This window comes from Lactuca sativa, chromosome 6 (assembly GCF_002870075.4).
Source record: "Lactuca sativa cultivar Salinas chromosome 6, Lsat_Salinas_v11, whole genome shotgun sequence".
In the NCBI taxonomy this organism is placed as follows: Eukaryota; Viridiplantae; Streptophyta; class Magnoliopsida; order Asterales; family Asteraceae; genus Lactuca; species Lactuca sativa.
The window spans coordinates 152,797,564-152,819,800 of NC_056628.2; the positions used below are offsets into that span (position 1 = coordinate 152,797,564).

Sequence of the window (22,237 nt, forward strand, 5' to 3'; positions counted from 1 at the left end):
GAGTTAAGTATACTTTTTAAAGATAAAATTTTATATTCATATATGTATTTAGCATGTATAACTATGAGTTAATCGACAGTCGGACTAGTGTATCCTACCCTAAGCCCACAACCAAACAAGGAACATGAGTCAAGGTTATCAACAATAGTCCTAAGTCCATTAAAGCATACTTATACACTAATACACAAATGAATATTGTTATGAAAGAAAAGAGTTTGAAAAAGAGTTTAAAGGTAGTTATAAAAAGAACAGAGTTTTACAATAAAGTCTAACAATGTTTTAAAAGTAGTTTGAAAATGAGTTTGAAATGAGATATTTGACAAGTATATAAATGTTTATACTAACACAATTTAATTGTGTTTAACTTGTATTCCCCCTAAAAGCATTTAAAACAGTTAAAGGTTGATTGCAGGGATATGAACTCACTTGTAGTGAGTGATTAGAATGCAAGATCGGTTGTAGGATGCTAAGTGTCAAGTGAAGTCTCTAACACAAATGGATCCTATTTAGCATATAATAACACATATATGTATCAAATTAGTGTATAAAACAACTAGTTATGATAGGGAACCACTCTAGGGACTAGGAAACACTTGAAACTAAGTGTTAAAATCACATATGATTGAATAAGGGAGGTTCACGGCCACATTAACGTGTATACGGCCCTGGGGTTCACGGCCCATGAGTGTACGGCCGTACACTCATGAAGAAGTATGCAAATGAGGTGTTTTAAGGTCCTATATAGCATCAAGGAAGTGTTCTTGGTCGCATGCTTAGCTTTAAGGAAAGTTTAAGGCCAAATATGAACATTAACAAGGGTTTACGACCCTATGAGGTGTGTACGGCCGTACAAGGGTTTACGGTCGTACACCCTTCATGTTCTTGCTAAGATGGTCGATTTTAAGATGAATAACAAGTGTTTCTAGCAGATAACAAGCATATGAAGTAGTTACTCACGATTTGGAAGCTTGATGAGGGTTCACGGCCACCAAGAACTAGTGTGTGTTCTTGGTGAAAGATGAAGATCTAACCAAATATGAAATTCATGGAATGAAAACACGGATCCTTCACTAGTTAAATCAATGTAGCAACTAATCAAGTTAGGAAACACTTACATCTTTGAAGATCTAAGTGGGAAACTTGATGATAGTTGAGCGAGAATCCGAATTCTTGGCTTGGAAGTGTGAAACATGTTGAAAAAATGACTAAGTATCATTTATATAGGTGAGAGTTCACGGCCATAGATGGGTGTACGGACGTACACTCCTCTTGAAGGAGTGTTTGGCCCGAAAGCAACCCTATGGCTTTAAATAACTCATCCCTAAACCCAAACCCTGATTGTACTAAGCTTAGAACACTCAAACAGACCCTAAACAATGCTAAAAGATAGCAGAAACGAGTCTAACTTTGATTGAATTGAATGGCTTATCAAAAAGAGAAATATCGGGTTGTCACACTGCGTACGTACAACGTATCACCAAGTACTCCCAGTGCATGCAACCCAATCCTAAAACTCCATTAAGAGCTTATTCCATTAATCCCTTACGTTCAAAACTCTTATCCAAGCCTAAAATGATGTCCTAAGTCATAAAGTTTCCAACTTTATGATTTTGCATGGCTATAAAGTACTTAATGTCCAAAACCGTAAGTTCTTAACCCAATAAGACATCACATTTTTATGGTTCATAATAGCTCCATAATGGATAAAGTTTCCAACTTTATCCATTAGAATGGTCCTAACAAACAAGATCTAGTCTTTAAGTCTCAAAGGGATCCAAAAGTGCATCTTTTTCAACTCAGTCCATTAAGTCTAAGTCTCCAACCATCATATTTGAATCAAAATGATGTTTAGATGGATAAAGTTTCCATCTTTATCCATAACAAGGTCACAAACTTTCAAGATCTAAACTTTATGCACTTAAATTAACCAAAAGCTCATAACACCGATGTGAATCAATCCTGGTAGCAAAATAAGCAAATGATGTGAATCTGGATTAAATATGATTATTTAACTGATTCAAATTTGCTTAACCTGCAAGCTACGTCAGCTATATAAGGAACCCTCTGGCCTTTGTAAAATTGGTTCCTACTCTTCCATAGGTCAAGAATTACGATTTCTCTAGCCTTTCTCCTCTCTCTCCTAAATATTTTAAGGGTCTTGTCATTTGGGTGTAAGCCATTAGAGAAATTCTACTTTGGGTGCTAGTCCTTTCAAGTGGTTGCAAGAAGTTCGAGATCTTCAAGTGCAACAAGTATATACAATTATACTTGAGAGGTTAGTAATCATATCCCTTATGATAGTTCAAATTTCATAGATTTGAAAGTACGTTGCTATAATAGTAAAACTTAGATCCTAGGGTGCATGTACACTTAGGATAATTTTTGAATGCTTTCATTAACTTAATCTAGTGTATAGTTTCATATAAAACCCAACACAATTGTGATGAGACTTTTAGTCCGATTGTTAAACCGACAACCATACGTACCGTGCTCAGTTTGATTATCTCCAGACATTGGCCTATTCATCAGATTGATGTGAAGAATACGTTTCTTCATGGTCATTTTTGAGATACTGTATACATGCATCAACCCCTGCATTTTCATGACCTTCAACATTCAGATCATGTTTTCCATCTTCAGCGATCCTTATATGGCCTTAAGTTGTCTCCTCAGGCTTGATATCAATGGTTTTCTAAACATGCTCTACGTATGGGGTTCCACCATAGTTTTACATACTCGTCTTTCTTCATTTACCATCATGGAGTTGACACAACCTGGTTTCTTTTCTATGTGGACGGCATTTTCTTGATTGTATCATCTACGACTCTTGTTCAGTTCATCATCGCCTTGCTCAGCCGAGTGTTCTCCATGACCGATCTTGGGCCCCTTAACTATTTTCTTGGGGTCTTAGCCACACGCTCCCCTCACGTCTCTTCCTCTCTCAGAGAAAGTATGCTTCCAAGATCCTTGAGCGAGCTCATATGCTTCAGTATAATCCAAATTGTATGTATGCCAAGACTACTCATAAGTTGGATGCCACTGGACCTCCTGTTACCGACCTGTCTCTTTATCGTAACCTTATCGGTCCACTCCAGTATTTTACTTTCACTCGTCCGAACATTGCTTTTACGGTACAACATATCTGTTTATTCATGCATGACCCATATGAGCCACACATGCACACCCTCAAGTGCATTATGTGCTACCTTCGAGGGACTTTGGACTACGATTTACAACTTCATGTCTCCCCCTCGTCTGACCTTCGTGTCTACTCGAATGCAGACTGGGGCAAGTTTCCAATCTCTCGCCGTTCGACTTCATGTTATTGTGTTTTTTCTCAGAGATAATCTCATCTCCTAGTCCTCTACGCAACAAGGGGTCATCTCACGGTCTAGTGAAGAGGCAGAATATTGTGGTGTTGCTAATGCCATTGCAAAGACTTGTTGTGGGTTTGTAATTTGCTTCGTGAGTTTCGTTGTCCTCCTACCAAAGCGACTATTGTCTATTGTGACAATATCAGTTTTGTTTACATGACATCAAAACCATTTCAACACCATTGCAAGAAACACACACACACACACACACACATACACACATATATATATATATATATATATATATATATATATATATATATATATATATATATATATATATATATATATATATATATAGATGTTCATTTTGTTCGTGATGTGGTTGCTCGTGGCGCCGTTCGAGTATTTCATGTGCCTACTTCCTCTCAGTATGTCAACATCTTCACCAAAGGCCTTCCGACACAACTCTTCAATGATTTCAAGACTAGTTTGGACATTTGGAACTCCCCTCCCAATAAAATTGTGGGGGGTGTTAGCCGATATGTATTTGTGTACTTGGTATTGTATAGTTTAGCTTAGCCCAATGTATGTATGCTCTTGTGTATCGACCCATATGGCCTGTATCATTATGTATTTATATGCTTAATCTAATGAAGTCCGATTCATAGGAAAATACATAGATTATCAATAATCTACTTTAATTTAATTACTTTGTTGTTGCTACTTTACCTTTCAACTCACAAATAGCAACATACTTGTTTATTTTCTTGCTCTGTACATGAATAACATACTAATTAGCAATTCACTTAAACTAATAAATATAATAAATAGCAACACATTTTTGTATGTTTAAGTAATATTAAGCATGACAACTTCATTTATTAAATATTGTATTCTTACATAATGCATAACGACGTTAGGATGCCTTTAGACTTGCCTAGCCTAGTATTAGATATAAAAACAAAAACTTACACAAAAAGGACAAATCAGAAATATGAAGTTATCTTTTTATAATCAAATTTGAGACGTATTAACAAATGATCATCATTTCTTAAATAGATTAGTTTCATGTAATTATGTTTTTTTTTGACAAAATATACATTTCATATTCAAATTTTGGATTTTGATAATCAAAAATTAAAAAATAATTTATTTATTTATTTATTTATATTTTGTTAACAGGAAGAAATTGATTCATATGTTTTTTCTTATTTACATGTTACATGCGTTTTTTTCGTAAGTTTTACATGTGTTTTTCTTACTAAAGTGTTACATACGTTTTTAACTTTTTTTTAACGTGTTACTTGCGTAAAGTAAAAAACGAGTTAACGTGAAAATGAGTGGAAAATGTTAAGGTTGTGTTTGGCGTGTCACAGCTAGCTAATAAACTAGTTTATTTTTCGAGTTTTTTATGTTGTGGTGTTTGGTAATAAAAGGGTTTGGATATATTTTATAAGCTAGCTTTTTGAAAAACTACTTAAACTAGCTTTTTAGGAGTTTTTTAAAATTTTCCAAATACACCTCTTAATTAATTATAGAAATACATACTCTTACATATCCTATTATGTAATTTTATATATATCAGCTAGCTTTTCAGCTAATTTTACCAAACATTATTTTTTATCAGCTAGTTTTTTAGCTATCAGCTAGCTTTTTATTTAATAGCTAACTTTTCAGCTATCAGCTAGCTTTTCAGTTAATATGCCAAACTTAGCCTAAATTGGTGGAATGGAAAAGGTTAAACTGGTGGAAAGTTACCGAAAGTGTAATTTTAGGTGAAGGAACACCTACATAGTTTTTCTTTTAAGAAATTAGAGTATTATATAATTTTATGTTCATATTTCAATACACGAGTTGTTTAAAAATATAGTCAGTTTTTAATTTTGCATCAACCCAACCTATATCAAATAATTACAAATTTTGACATGTTATTACCCTATTTTTCCACGTCTAGAAAAAGGGAAATGATTCGTATACAATAATTTTTCTCTATATACAACAATTTATTGATGGTTTTGAGCACTACATCAATCCTATGGTGTACATGCAAACCCTAAAGCTTTGGATCTAGTTTGTCTAATGAAAATGTAATAATCATCTAAACCTCGTAAACCCTAGATCTAGCATATAGTAATCGATATTATTATAATAAAAGGGTTTGGATCTTACCTTGATTGTTATATAGCAATAACAAACTTAATTCCTCTTGATCTTGACTTTTGAAAGCCTAGTGCCTCAAATGTTGCACCTTTAATAGAGTCACATACACCATGAGCAACAAGATGACTTGGGAGTAGGAGGAGGAACACCAAAAACGTCCAAGAACTCTTAGAGATCACTTAGCCACGTTTTTGGGAGCCTTCCGGGTCTTTATATACTTGTGTGGGCTGCTAAGGTTTCAGGTGAAACCCTAATTCTCTACTTAGGCCTTAAGCAACCCATGGAGTTCCCTAGAAAGCCCTTGGACGAAAATCATATGGTCTTCCCATAGATTTTTGTCCGATGCCCTTTCCATTAGGAATCCATAGCCCAATTGCAACTATCATGTAATTGCAATATCAGTCCTCTTTATTTAATTAATCTCTTTTAGCCACAAAATTAATTCTTATTAATTCTTGACTAATATTAATTAAAAATATGATTTCTCTTTTAATATATTATTCATATAATATATTAATAAATCATAATTAATCCTCTTTCTCCTTAGTTCATCCTATCAGTTGCTATGGTGAAGGCAACCCAAAAGGACCATGCTCACAATCAAGTCAAGTACATACTAAAATAGTTATGGGCTTAGACACATAATCCAATAGTCTCTCACTTGGATAAGTCTAATAACTATATTGCGTATGACTTCAGAACCTAATCAACAATCGTAGCTTTCAAAAGCCGTTGTCGAACTCTGATCTTATCAGAAACATGTCCTTTAGATAAGGGATCATATATTCCTCCATTCTAAATAGTGTATGAACTGAGACATGGATTTTAATCATACTCTCTATTCATGCGTTGTTTCCCGATTTCTGATTTATGACAACTGATAGCAGACTACAATTGAACACATCAACTCAGTCTCGACTTGGCCAAACGCTTAAGGTGTCATCACTAAATCATCGAGGGGCCCACATATATCGCTTTTAACCCACTTTGGGTAAAAGGAACAGATAAACTTTGACTCAACGCTCGGTTGTACCTACTCATCAAATTAGACACAACAATATTTTTTATAACACCAAGTTCCTGGTGCATTTACATATTATCAATGTGCAATCGAATTGCAGAATAAAACTCACACGTCTCTTTTTTAAGAATATAAGATACAATCGTCTCACCAATCACTCGTGATAAAATCCATGAAGCGATCCAAGTGAGCGTGGGTTTAATCCAATACTCTAATCTTATAGGAGCACTCATGAACCCTGCATCAAACTTTTTCTATGTCTAAAACACTTTACACAATCTACAGTCAGATTCATGATAGTCTGCTTTCATACCTACTTCCAAAGTATGATCGACTGTGGATGGTTTGAATAATCTTATTATTTAGGAAGTCAAAACATGCAAAGTGAAACACAAGAATAATACTAATCCCATATGGCCCCAAACTTTTAAGTATAAATAAGACACCTTTATTTAATCACCATATTGATTACTCATTATTCATTGTTTCGGGTAATCAACTTGTTACTTGAATTATAACAACAGTTGTCTCATGCACCAAGCATGTACACTATGTTTACTTATGGTCCTTACTTTGTGAAATAGATCAATTTAACACATTTCCAATGATACTAATTTCACAACTCCGAATCCTTATCATTAGTGTAAGAATACCAAATTCTTGCCACTACTAGAATATGTTAGATTCTAACATTTTATGCAATGATCATTTTGTAATCTTATTGCACAAAAGTCACCAAGACTTTGCGAATGAAATTACAAAGTTCTCTATTGGCGATTGTTACAAGAAAATTCCATAGATGTGAAGTCTCACATTCAAAGTACATTCCTTTGAACATCCTTCTTGCATAAAAGTTTCTAATCTAGACATAGATTCTCGCTATCCAACTCCCAATATGGAAACATTTCCATATTTGCCATATGACAACTCATTATTAATAGAATCATATCTAATCATAATAATGTCATTATGGTCCATTCGTTACTATACTTCCAACTGTCCACAAGTGACCAATCCTTGGCGAACCTTAGATTGTACTTGACAATTGTTTAATTATTTTAGTCAAATCTAATTCTAGTCCCTTTTCCTTCTTAATGCCCTAGGCATTTGGAAAATTTTAGAACAGTCGAATATTACAGAATATGCAATCGATCCTATACCCGAAGCGTATGACACACGATTCATAATGAAAAATGTGATACTTTACCAATTCCTTGCTATGATATTGCCATATATAGAATCCTTTTAAGTTGAATCTTTTCAACATAACATCCGTATATGTCTTTTGACTAAATTTGATTAAAGTTTCTCGATCCAAGCTTTTAGATTTCGAAACGAAGTATAATATTCTCTCCCTTAATCATAGCAATACAACTATTCAACCTTTGCAAATTGAAACTTTGTTTTCTATAATTAATATTGATAACTTGCAACACTTAAAATAATAATCATGTTCCCACTAACATGATAATTATCTCCATACCAGCATAACACTTATGCTCCCACTAGCTTTGACACGTATTCAGAAAACAGTTGGACTTCTAGAAATCAATACTTATTGACTACTAACGTTCATATTTATAATACGACCTTCTTCGATAAGTCTTTGTCTAAGCTTCTCAACCTCATCACCTTTCCTTAAATAGCTTATATGTGTGTCTAAACAATTTCAGCACTTATAGCAATAAGTCTTAAATGTTTAAACCAATTGCCAAATCTCATAATTCGAACTATGAAGAGGGATGCCGTAATCATAATCGAATTTGAGAATGCAATTTACACAACAGCTAACTCCTTAAAATCTTCCTAGTGAAAGCGTTTCCTCACAATCATTTTAATGAAGGAGATAAACCTTATGACACTCAGATTTTATGGTGTATGTGCTCTTATCCATGTGAATTTGTCATAACCATAATCATAAGATAATGTTTGTGTCAAATCCAAACTCTTATGGACAGAATTGTTCATTCTTAATTTCTTGCCATCAAGTGTCCCACCATTGCTTCCAAGTTATTTAGCAGCTCACCTATACTAGTCAACTTACTTTCATTGAACAAGGTGCTTGCCCTTATGCAGTCAATTGAGAACTCGTAGAACTCATATGCATAAGTAACTTTACTAGAATGGCATAGAAATAAAATTTTGTCAACTCAATAGGTTACAAACCTCAAGTCGTGCGCTAGTGTCTAATAATAAGTTTACTATTGATTAGTTCTGGAACCTTTTCAAGATCATTTAGACTCCTATTAACCTCTTAACATATAAGATTCTCTTGTCAAGAAACATTTCATGACAACCAAATATTCAGGAGTTAGTGCGGATTCATATCAAGACAAACACTACACACAATTAGTATTATTTGGTCTATGTCTTATCCAAGACATCACAATTTACCAATTTCAAATGCGCAAGAGTAAGAAAAACATTTTTCTACTCCACATTTGATGAGTGTGTTAAAAAATTCTTAAGATGTGTCACTCTAGTCACAATCTTGGAGTATAACTCTAAGACTTGATTTTGGAACGAAGTATGATTCACCTATTGATTTAACCATTTCAACAAATTTCTGATTCCTCTTCTTAGCCATACTAGTGCACTAAGGTTTACCTTGGGGATCAATTGTGATATTGTTTCATAATCAATAAGACGATCATAAAGCATGATACTAAAGTACTCTTCCATCTTTTCAGATTGGAGAAACTTTTTCTTTCTTCCTAATTGATTCTTCTTATTCGTTCTCCTATTATTGAAACTTTTCAATAATTCAGAATTATACTTAATCTTGTAAGCATAACCATATTTAATAGATGTTTAGTAAATCATGACGAATAGTCTTATTATTATTTGTGGTGGACTTGACCAGTGCACAACATTGTGTTCTAGTCCTTCACTTGACTCACATACTTGTGTGATCAAGGAATTAGTCGTAATTTCCTAAGTATCAAGATTTCCATACATCACATGATTCAAATCATATGATTCCAAGATTTTATCCAATTGAGACTTAGGCGATGGGAATCTTTCCTTACTTTGAAAAATTACGACAGTACCATAAATAACATAACTAACAATAACATCCACTTAATATTGCTTATAATAGAAACACACAAGCATCAATTTTCATAAATAACATTGCAAGGATATATATATATATATATATATATATATATATATATATATATATATATATATATAAAAGACAAAACTCAAAATTTATTTTATTTATAAAAGGTGCGGAAAAACTTGTCCTTACAATGCAAATTCAAATGAAAACTATGCTATTTCATATTCCTAAACAATCTATCATAACTCTAAAAGTAGCAGCTCCAAAAATTCGATCATCGAATCATGCGATCAAAATCCATTTCTTCGCGATCAGACTCAACTCACTTCTTCCTTTAAGCTTCCTTTCGATCCTATAAAATATCAAAATGTAATCTTATCACATCATGTATTAAGAATCTACAAATAGGAACTTAATAGAGTTAGATAGTGGATTTTATCTGAAGCAGAGTCATACATCTTGATTCTCCCATCTCTTAGATCTCTCAAGTAGTCAGGACAACTTCGTAACCAATTCCCCCTCTTTTGGCATTAGAATCATGTGGATTCTTCTGGAATGGTACACGAGACTATCTCAGACTCAACATTTCTCTTGCGTAGAGAAAACTTTTATGGACTTCCAATGTTGCCATTTCCCATAGAAGGTTGGGATATTGATTTACCAGACAAATTTGCTTGACCAGTGCGCCGAATCATTGTTGATTCAACAACAATAAGCAAATAAGTCAAATCAATGAGGGTCACGTCGTGTTCCATCATATAGTACTCTCAAACGAACTTACCATATGAATCGGGAAGTGAGTGAATAACCAAGTCAACACCCAACTTCTCCAAGACATCGACACTCAACATTTCCAATCTATCAATATGTAACTTCATATCCAAGACATGAGCGCATATCGACTTTCCATCTTCGTGTCTTTTCGCCAACAGGGCTTGAGTGACCATGAACTTTCAAGTCTTTGAACACGTGGGTCAGGGAGAATTATTGGAAGATGTGGAGGAAGTTAAGAATGATTTCCATTTCCACAATCCAATCGTGTAACATCATCTTCAAGTGGAAAACTTTTTCCAACGGATTCAGGAAGACCATAGTTGTCAGACTTTGACATTTACAAAACGGGAGAAAATTCAAGTTAGTTGATTGAGTCCTTAATAAAACACCCAAATGAGATATTAAGGCTAGGACCCAACACAATATTCTATAATTTGGAATAGGGATGTCGTAATCCAAATTGCAGAACATTTGAAGGTAGGTAAATGACGATTTACCAATTTCCACCATGAAAAAACGAAAAGAAAATTTAGGTTTTAAATGAATTGAAATCCTAGATCTTTTTGAGATTCATTGAATTTTTCAATGACATGTTTAAATCTCGAATGTGCCCTTCGTTTGTGACTGGGATGCCGAGGATCATAAACAAGTTGTGGATAACAATTCAAATATATATGGTGCCCCCAATGTTACAGTCACCTAATCGACATGCCAGTTAACCACACATGCTCCATCGATCTATGACAAACATCGAGTCACCCTTTGCCACCTTTTCTTAGAGCTCAATTAGTGTGCTAGTTAACCACACACGCTCCACTAACGTCTTAGCAAGGGTACAAAGTGTAATTTCATGGAATAGCACCAACTCCACATTTTTCTGAAAGTAACTAAGATTTGGGGATTTATAAAAGTGTTTAGTTACTTCGTACTTCATTATACTTATAATGGAAGGTTGCGTCATATCCTACCCGTTCGGCTAATGACCCTCCACTAGTCAAGAGTGCGGTGGGTAAGAATGGATACGCAATGGCGGTCATTTTATAGGTCGCTTCCTTAAACACCCCTTATAGACCAGCTTCGTGAATGAGGTCTACTAACGGTAAGACTGACTCTTTACTTATACATATATAATATATTAGACTTTTAATTTTATATAGTATAAGGGTGTATTTTACATGTTTAAAATACTATGTAGTGTAATTTAAGAAAATTATATTTTTAATTAAATTAAATACAAACCATATCATTATGGATTTATTAACTCTCTTTTAATTATACATTTAATTAACTTAACAAAACCATAAGGTGTAATTTGAACTTTTCAAAGAAATAGGGTTTTGGAATTTAAAATTTCAAACTTAAACTTTTAATCAAAAATTTAAATTCTAAAACTTGAGGACAAGTTTTTGAAAATTTTCAAAACTATCTAGATCAAATTACAAATAATTCAATTAATCAAATAATTAGGTGATTATCTAAATATGACCTAATTCAATTTCTTGCAAGATAATTCATCAAATAATTCAAATAAATCAAGTTTATCACATAAGGCAATGATTATCTAATTAATTTGACAATAATATTCTATTTTGGTAAGGATAATCACTCCAAATTAATAAAAATCAGATTTTATCAATAAAAAACGTTTATGGTAATTATCCACAGCCAAAACAGGTCAAGATCCCGCAAAATCAGCAATCAGACCTATAAACTCGACGAGTTCACTTATGAACTCGGCGATTTCAGGCTCCAGAATGCAGTTTTTCACGATTTTCAGCTTGAACGATTATGTAAAGCATCAAATACATCAAACAAACAGCTTAGGCTCTGATACCACTGATGAGTTTTGAGCACTACATTAATCCTATGATGTACATGCAAACCCTAAAGCTTAGATCTAGTTTGTCTAATGAAAATGCAATAATCATCCAAAGCTCATAAACCCTAGATCTAGCATATAGTAATCGATATTATTATAATAAAAGGGTTTGGATCTTACCTTGATTGTTATGTAGCAATAACAATCTCAATTCCTCTTGATCTTGATTTTTGAAAGCCTAGTGCCTCAAACGTTGCACCTCTAATTGAGTCACAAACACCATGAGCAACAAGATGACTTAGGAGAAAGAGGAGGAACACCAAAAACATCCAAGAACCCTTAAAGATCACTTAGCCACGTTTTTGGGAGCCTTACGGGTCTTTATATACTTGTGTGGGCTGCTAGGGTTTCAGGTGCAACCCTAATTCTCTGCTTAGGCCTTAAGCAACCCATGGAGTTCCTTAGAAAGCCCTTGGACGAAAATCATATGGGCTTCCCATAGATTTTGTCCGATGCCCTTTCCATTAGGAATCCATAGCCCAATTGCAGCTATCATATAATTGCAATATCAGTCTCTTTTATTTAATTAATCTCTTTTAGCCACAAAAATAATTCTTATTAATTCTTGACTAATATTAATTAAACAATATGATTTCTCTTTTAATATATTATTCATATAATATATTAATAAATCATAATTAATCATCTTTCTCTTTAGTTTATCCTATCAGTTGCTATGGTGAAGGCAACCCAAAAAGATCATGCTCACAATCGGGTCAAGTACATACCAAAATAGTTATGGCTTAGACACCTAATCCAATATTTATGTTTTATAGAGTTGTACAATACAATACTTTAATGCATAATTGTTATGTATGAAAAAAAAATTGTTATGTACAAATCAGTTCTTCTAGAAAAACTATACTATTAAGACAAAAATACATTGTTCTTAAAAAACAATTAATATGTTGCAACATAAATGCTTCTTAAGATTCCGATATTTATATTAAGATCTTATGATGTTAGATCAAAAACATTATGACCATTTTATGATCATTGCATAGTAAGATTTGTATTGGAATTTTATGATCCATACTAAGAGTATAAGATCTTACTCCGATCTCATCTCACATCTATACTTTTATTTTTACGATCAAATCTTTAGTCTTTTAAACCATATGTAATTCGTTCTTTCTGCTCCAAAATTCCATGCAAAGCCTAATTTGTTTTTTCCTTTTGAAAACGATCCTCAAAGTTCAATTAGAAATCAAATCTTGCAGATCTTAGAAAACTTCACCGAGCATCATAACTTAATTAATTCATTACGAATTAGGTAGAACATCATGTGTCGTAGCCTCGTAGGTTTATCCATTTGTGATGTTGTGTCTATAGGTGTATATGGTTACAATGATTTCTTTTTTCATTTTCTGTTTAATATGTTTTTTTTTTTTCTTTCTAATTGATGCAGTTTGTATCTATAAGAATTATGGTTGTTATTTAAGAAATTAAAGTTGACTGCATCATTGATGTTTTAAGAAAAATGAAATCAGAATGGATATTACACAAACAAAAATTGGAGAATAAATTTGGAGACAATTTTATTTTGATAGAATCTTTTAAGCCTGGTCCGATTTGATTCTAGGACCATGAACTTGCAAAAGGTAAAACGCAAAATGAATATAAGTAGAATTGTAAGTTTTATAACCTTGGTACGTTGTAAGTATTTAAATATGCCTTTTGTAACTTTCTTCAACCCATAATATTATTATCTTAATTAACTTTTTGAAATATAGATATTTGAGTAAATTACATGAATAGTCCTTATGGTTTGGGATAATTTGCATTTTAATCCCTAATTTATTTTTTTAACTTGGAAGGTCCCTGCAATTTTTTTTTCACACTTGGTCCGTGTCTTACCTAAAAAGACTATTTTGCTTTTGATTTTTTAATTTATTTAAATAAGATGGGGTAGATAAGATAAGGTAAGGTGAGGTAAAAGTGAGGTTGGGGTGTTTATTTAAATAAATTAAAAAATTAAAGTCAAAATAGTCTTTTTATATAAAAAAGAAACCAAATGCATAACGAAAACAAATAGTAATAACCTTTCATATAATTTACTCTAGATATTTGGTAACTTGAGTTCACTATATTTTAGACCAAATTATACAAACTATCATCCATATGATTTCGGTATCTTCATTAGTGTTTGTAGTGGAAGTAGTTGAATCAAAGCGACAAAGGCAATAAATATATATTTTAATTGAGTTCGAATTTAAAAAAAAAAATATATATATATATATATATATATATATATATATATATATATATATATATATATATATATATATATATATATATATATATATATATATATATATATATATATATATGACAAATGAATATGTGGCTGTTATATACTTAAGTTTAGGTATAAAATCTTTTACACGACGTAGTTTTAAACAAAACAAATACAATTTAATTTTTTTTTTAATTTTATTTTTTAATAAAATAACATTGAATTAAGTTAAATAATGGAATAAAAAAAATCAATTATAGATCTTTTAATTGCAAAACATTATTGAAGTTTTTAGGGAAAATAAAAAATCAATACTTTTTAACAAATATAACCCAAATTTTTTGTTCTTTAATTGAAAAATTATATCGAATGATTTGTGGAAAGCTTGATTGAGTTATTACATGTTTTTTTTTATCTTTTATTCTATTAGTTTTAATTTAAAACTTAATAGGGCCGAATAAATGGTCATGACTTTTAATGTTTTAAGTTTTTAGACACAATGTACAAAAAAAACATAAATTCGATCGGTTTAGTAAGTCACGTGATTAAAGAATAATAGTAAACGAAATATCATGATTAGTTTGGATATATATGGATCAAAACTACATAGTTTATAAGGTTTTATATATAAGCTTAGGTATATAACCTTCTACCTTACCGACAGAAAGAGGAAAAAAATACGTGTGTATTTTCCAATCCAACGTGTTTCTTTAAATTATGATAATCCTTACATTAATATATATAATAACATAGTTTTTTTTATTATTTTATTATTTTTTATTTATTTCTTTTTAAGAAGCTATTTTTATCGAAAAATTATTTAAAATATATCAAAATTCATAATTTTTTTTTATCTTCTATAAATAGAGATCAATATTTATATAGTTTTAAGATAAAATAATTTTTTTTTATTGTTTCAGTTCTCATTATTTATAAATGAATAAAAATAAATCAGATTTTTATTATAATGTATTCGTTAATCACTTATGAATAAAAATATTTTAAATTTTTTTACACTTTAAATATGATTCATACATGAATATAACATTTAATAAACTTCTTACAGTTTACATCGTTCTCGTCATATGTTATTTTCACATATGATTAAAACGTATATTAACTTTTCTCACAAGTTATATTCATATATAAATAACACATTTATCAGAATTTTATTACAGTTCATTTATTATAACAGTCACATATTCACCAAGTCATATATATATATATATATATATATATATATATATATATATATATATATATATATATATATATATATATATATATATATATATATATATATATAATTTTCATCATCATTATTATAACTGTGAAATAATTGTTAGAAAATTTGGATTATACGAAAAGGGGTACTGAGTTTTGGATTAGGCGTGGAAGATCCGTTTTCCAACGGTAGGCTTTGTTTTGCGCGACAATTGTTAGCGGTGGTTTATTGTTTAATATTTATAAGTAAAGTTATATAAAAATTAAATCTAAATATATAAATAAAGAGTAATTGTTAAGTGCAAGAAAATTAAATCATAGATTTTCAACAAAATTATACAATTGGTTCTTGTAGTTTGTCAAAATTCGAATGACAATAACTATCAAAATATTTGTGTTTCTTGTAAACATTGTATTATTTGTGTTTCTTGTAAACATTGTATTCTTGAACTTTTACGCAGATATCATGATTACATATTTTAAATATCATTTAGAAAGATTGACTACCCCATTTTTTTCATCCTTCCCTTCACCCTGATAACAACACCACCAACGTCTACTGTCAAAAATAAAAAGTAAAATTAAATTAAACTTGAATCAAAACTAGAAAATCTCTATTAGGAATCCAAACCCCAATATGAATTCGAACTTGATAAACATCACACGATCCTAAAACTAAACTTGATCAAAACCAAAATCAAAATTCAAAACTAACAATTAAAAAAAAATCTGAATTTGAATCAAAACCAAAAATCGAAATTTTGAATATGAATTTGGATGCGAGACGCCGGCTTGATAAAATATATGGACTATGGAGTATATGATTTACTATCTCCAAAAGAGCCACTTATTAGACATTATTTCATCGATGATCGATGTGTGTATGATGTGAGATACACGTACTAACAAATCAAACACATTTTGTTAACTTATTATTTTATGTATGCTATTTTTGTTTTAATCCTTAATTTGTATATTAATATAATCATTGGTATATTCTCAAATCTACCTATATATAATCTGCATGTGCAACTATAAATAGAACACAAATAAATTCATTTCGTACATGCACACAAAACCAATCTAGAAATCATGACACGAACAGTTCATACATTCAGTCTTTTCATACTCTTATCATTCTTGATACTGCACTGTTCTTCCACGTTAGCTCATTCGGAAAAACTGAATGAAAAGAACCCATGCAAGAGATTGGTTCTCTACTACCACGACATCCTTTTCAATGGCACAAATGCCTCTAATGCAACGTCAGCTGCAACTGCAAACCATACAAAGCTCGGAAAGTTTGACCATGGAATGCTTGTGGTCTTCGATGACCCCATGACCAAAGATAATCACCTCTTATCTCCTGCTGTGGCTCGAGCCCAAGGGTTTTACTTCTACGATATGAAGACTACATATAATGCCTGGTTTTCTTACACGTTGATTTTCAATTCTAGTGAGTATAAAGGTACACTTAACATTATGGGTGCAGATATGATGGGTGAGGAAACAAGGGATCTTTCTGTTGTTGGTGGCACAGGTGATTTCTTCATGGCACGAGGGATTGCTACTTTTCGTACTGATTCTGTACAAGGTGATTATTATTTTAGGCTTCAAATGGATATCAAATTATATGAGTGTTATTAGATCAGACGATTCCTATTGATCATATAAAAATATTTAAATGTTAAAGAGCTTTAGTATGCATGGTAGTGTTTCTTTTTCGATCATGATGTCACAATGTAATATATTATAATTATCTTTATAGAGTTCTTGTCAATGTAAGATAAGGAATTTTATCTACTGTTTTTTTCCTATCTTTTCTACTATAAAATAATTACCAATGATAGCAATGTGCAGTTTCAGCCGCGATGCTAGCTTAAAACATATGTTTCAAGTTAAAAGAACATAATATTTAATTTTTGATGTTGACTATTACGATTATTCTATCAGATGCAAGTTTCAATCGTTAGTTTTTGTTGTACTAAGTGTTGGATTAATTAATTGTGATCGAAGTGTATGCTAAGTATGATGACTGAAAATAGGAGATAAACAAAAGATTTTTGTTGTGTGGGATATTCTGTCCAGGTTATAAGCAACAACAGCGAAGAAAAAAAACAAAGTTTGCTTCAATTAATGCAATGAATAAAATAATTACCGGGCATTACATCTATTTAAAGAAGAAAAACAAATTAAGTGGGCCTAAAGTCTAGGAAGAAAAATAAAAGGTTTACTAAAAAACTAATTTCTACTTTTATCCGATCTCGTTTAACTAGAAAATAATTTGTACATGATAATTTTTTTCATATATAATAATTGATGTTTTAAAATATTATACTTTATAACGTATAAATTATTATATATAACAAAAATTTATTATGTATTAATAGGACTTAAAAAACATGATCAAAGTAGACTTGACCAAATAGTGTACTAAAATGAATAGGGTACTAAACTTGACCAAAGTAGACTAGACAACACTAGTCACATTATTTGTAAAGGGTTCGGTAACATTAGGACTTAAAAAACATGACAGTAAAATGACCATATATATATATATATATATATATATATATATATATATATATATATATATATATATATATATATATATATATATATATATATATATATATATATATATATATATATATATATATATATATATATATATATATAAAATGAAGATCTTTTGTAAACTCATATTTTCCTCCAAACTCCACAAATTTTTTCGAGTGATTTTTTTTAAATGTTACTTACGGCACTAAGTCGGTCATATAGAAATGTATTCGCAAAATCTCAAAAAAAAAAAAAAGTGCACACATAAAAAGTGCATATATGCACAAACGTCAGAAGTGCATATTTACATCAAAAATAATTTGCATATGTGTGTATTTTTCTTCAAGAATTTTTAAAGAATGCATTTCTATATGACCGACTTAACGTCTTAAATTACTTTTTTTGAGAAAAAATCACATGAAAAAGTTCGCATGAAAATATGGGTCCGCCAACGATCATGGCCCAATATATATATATATATATATATATATATATATATATATATATATATATATATATATATATATATATATATATATAGACACACACACACACACACACAGAGGTTCAATAGAGAACAATTGTTAATCAAGTAATCAAAGCGTCATAGTTTAAAACGATCAACGGCAATATGAAAAGTTATAGACTTTTACAATGGAAACACATGCACCGGATTATAACAACACCCATTTTTGTTTTATTTTTCTAGGCTATGTTTTTTATCGAAAGAAAACGAATATATCATTGGTCATGATTTTCGATCTTCTTTCCATAGAGATCCATATTGATATAAAAAATGATTTTGTTTTTGTGAAAACTTAAGGTCTATTTTTTATCGAAAAAATTTAACAAATATATAAAAATTCATATTTTTTTGGTACTCATTAAACATAAATTCACATTGTAAGTAATAGTAAGTCATTCACATTGTGAATTTTGAAAACTAAATTATATACGGTTCAGATTCATATTGTAAATAAATCCGTTCGTTAGTTTTACAAAACTAATTTACGAGTAATCAAAATGTTAAAATATTATAAAACTATATGGAAATATATTTCGATTCATGTGTAAATTTAACTTAATTTGTGAATGATCAAAGAGTTGAAATAGTAAATCAAATTCATATTTGTAACACTCGGTTCAGGTGAATATTGCATCAAGTTTAAAATTAGGAATTTTAACCTGGCTCACGACGTGAAGGATGCTTGTCACATAATGAGGGGAATTATGGAAGCACACATCACCTTTGGGCTCACGACGTGAGCACATATGGATCACAATGTGAGGCCGATCTGAGAGAAAAACCCTAATTTTGGGGGTTTTATTTTGTATTTAAAGGAAGTGAGGGCAAGGGTTAGCCCACCCTCAGCCTCCATCACCCCTTTTCACTCCTTTTTGAAACCATGTCATCCATATTTGATTTTAAGCTTATTTTTGGTGATTCTAGCCATGAAAAAAAAGAGGAAGATCATCTAGTCCATCATTTCTGCATTTAAGCCTCATCATAAATCATTTTCACACCTTCTGGACCTTTTGTGAGTTTCACGTTCATTGCTTTATGAGACCATAAGCTTAGATCTAGATTCTTATGCTTTATCCTTCATATGCAAGATGATGTAATGGTTAGAATCCATAAAGTTGCCAACTTTATGGATCTCCAATGTCCCTTGAGTAGTATAGATGCTAGATCTGGAATATGGTTGAGTTTTATGTCTCTTGCATGAGATATGGTATCATTCCTCCTTTTGTGCCATAGTTAGTGTTTAAGAAATGCATTGGACATGCATGTCCAAAAATCCATGATTTTTATGATGTTCTGGAGTAAATACGACACTAAAGAGGGTTTGGTTGCTTGTCCAAAAAAGGGTTAAGAGTTTTATTAAGCAATTATGTCTAGAGCGTCCTCATGACGTGAGGATGGTGTTCCTCGTCTATTCTTACTTCTTAGGTCATGACGTGACAACTAGGGGTTACGACGTGACAAGTGGCTATACGAATTTTGAGTGTGGATTCGATTTTGACTTTAACCAGGATTTCACCAAGTTTGACCTAAGGGTATTTTAGGTTGTATTTGAGATTGGTCACTATTTGTTGAATAGGTGACCGATAGAGATGATATTCAAACCAATGTCCTGTTCAACAATCTTTTCAGACTGAGATGTGAGGTTCCTCACTGTTCTTGTGGGACCAGTAACAATCCATTAGTTTATGTATCTTGATAAAGAGGATGTTGTTATGCGGTAGTGATATGAAGATCTGTCTATTATCTGTTGTTGGATATACATTATTGTTATTTATATGTTGACATGGTATGGAGGCGTTGAGACTTTGCTGCTTTGTACTGTCAGTTAACAGACCTTGACATTCCAACCATGAGGTTGTGGGCCAGGGGTAATCCAACCAGGAGGTTATGGACCCATTATCTATTTAATTATATGTTCGTGTGGTGGTACTTTGGGGGAACTCACTAAGCTTTGGCTTGCAGTTTCAATTTATTGTTTTAGGTACTTCAGATGATCGTGGCAAGGCGAAGGCATGATTGCGCACATCCTTCAAATTTATGTTATTTGGATTTTGGGATAATCTAATTATTGAATAATACTTATGAAAAAATGGTTTTGTGAACAGTTATGGTTATTGGGTTACTTTTGAAAAGTTAAAATTTACTGTGATTTTTGGGATGTAACAAGTTGGTATCATAGCCTTGGTTTGAGAGAATTGGATAAACATTTGTGTGAATCTAGACTCAAACAAAGGAGCTGCAAAGTTTTTTTTAAACAGAGAAGGTTTTATAATTTGTTTTCAAAGATAACCAAAGAAAGATGCGATGTGTACGATCAGTCGAAGGAAGAAAGTATACCCCAAGTTACCGTACTGTTATTTGATATAATTTTATGGTAGAACTGCATGCTAGTGGTAGGCTAGGGATCTTCATGAATTGCATGATAGAATTGCCTGTTGTATGATGTCTGATAGCCTAGGAGTGCTTCTTGTATGGAATTGACATCATTATTGTAGTTGCTTAGTGTATGCATCATAGTTGTATATAACTAAGATTTTATAGCTTGAGAATGTTTGGTTTAGCATTATTTCCTGTTCCTTATTTGGTTTTGGGCTTAGGGTAGAATCAAGTATTTGAATGTCTGTAGGATCTAGCATTATGTATGATTAGCGTGAATGAGTGGCTGCAAGGTTGGTGGAAGTTTCATAGGTGAGTAGGTGTGCAAGCAGTCGGCCAAATAAGGAATGTTTAGCTACTCTTGATAGAGTGAGGATAGGATGTATGCATATCCTAGTTGTGTGTTTGTATTAGATGTTTATGATGATCCTTGAGACAAACATAGATATGTGTGGAAGGTAGTATGGGCTCGTACTACTGAAAGCACATGACCCATACGCATAACAAGGAAGTCACAAACCCTGAGGGTTTCGTCTGTATGGGATGATTATGATATTATTAATTATGACATTTTTTAGGCGTGTCAAACCCAATAAATAATAGGGGTACAACTGACGCCAAATACACTGCTTTAATGCACTAAAAAGTAGTACAAGGCAAGGAGGGTCGAACCACAGAGGCACGGGATAAAAGTCTATACTTCTTTGCGCAAGGTACTTTGGTCACAAAGGGTTTTTTTTTGCAAAACTAAAATAATAAAATAGCAATCTACTTTAGAAGCATGCACAAAATGAAATAAACTTGTAAAAAATTTGATTGAATGGTTTTAGTTCTAGTTCTCAATGTTGTTGTTCAACTTGATTATGACTTGATGTAATTCATGATTGCTATTCTAAGTTGGTACTTAAAGATATTAACACGCTCTAATACCTCTCGCTTGTCAAATTATCTAACCAGAACATGCTCTTTGACTAGACCTAGCTTTATTAATTCAACCTAAACAGGCTCTTAGATTGTATTGAAAAATTGCATTAAGTTTTGTACAAGCTTCCCAACAAGTTTTATTTCTTCTTATATGCTCGGAAGTATGAAAACATGTGA

At 31.6% G+C, this 22,237-nt stretch overlaps 1 protein-coding gene across 1 annotated transcript; it reads left to right on the forward strand.

Annotated features, from left to right (window-relative positions):
• The first annotated feature begins 16,767 nt into the window (after window positions 1-16,767).
• On the forward strand, window positions 16,768-17,440 carry LOC128126652 (dirigent protein 5-like). Its single transcript, XM_052764487.1, has one exon. It carries the CDS (start codon window positions 16,768-16,770, stop codon window positions 17,320-17,322), a length of 555 nt encoding a protein of 184 aa, XP_052620447.1. The 3' UTR covers window positions 17,323-17,440.
• Window positions 17,441-22,237: the final 4,797 nt, after the last annotated feature.

Bases quoted from the DNA above. Each gene is read 5' to 3' on its own strand.
- LOC128126652 (XM_052764487.1), top strand. From the start codon at position 16,768: ATGACACGAACAGTTCATACATTCAGTCTTTTCATACTCTTATCATTC.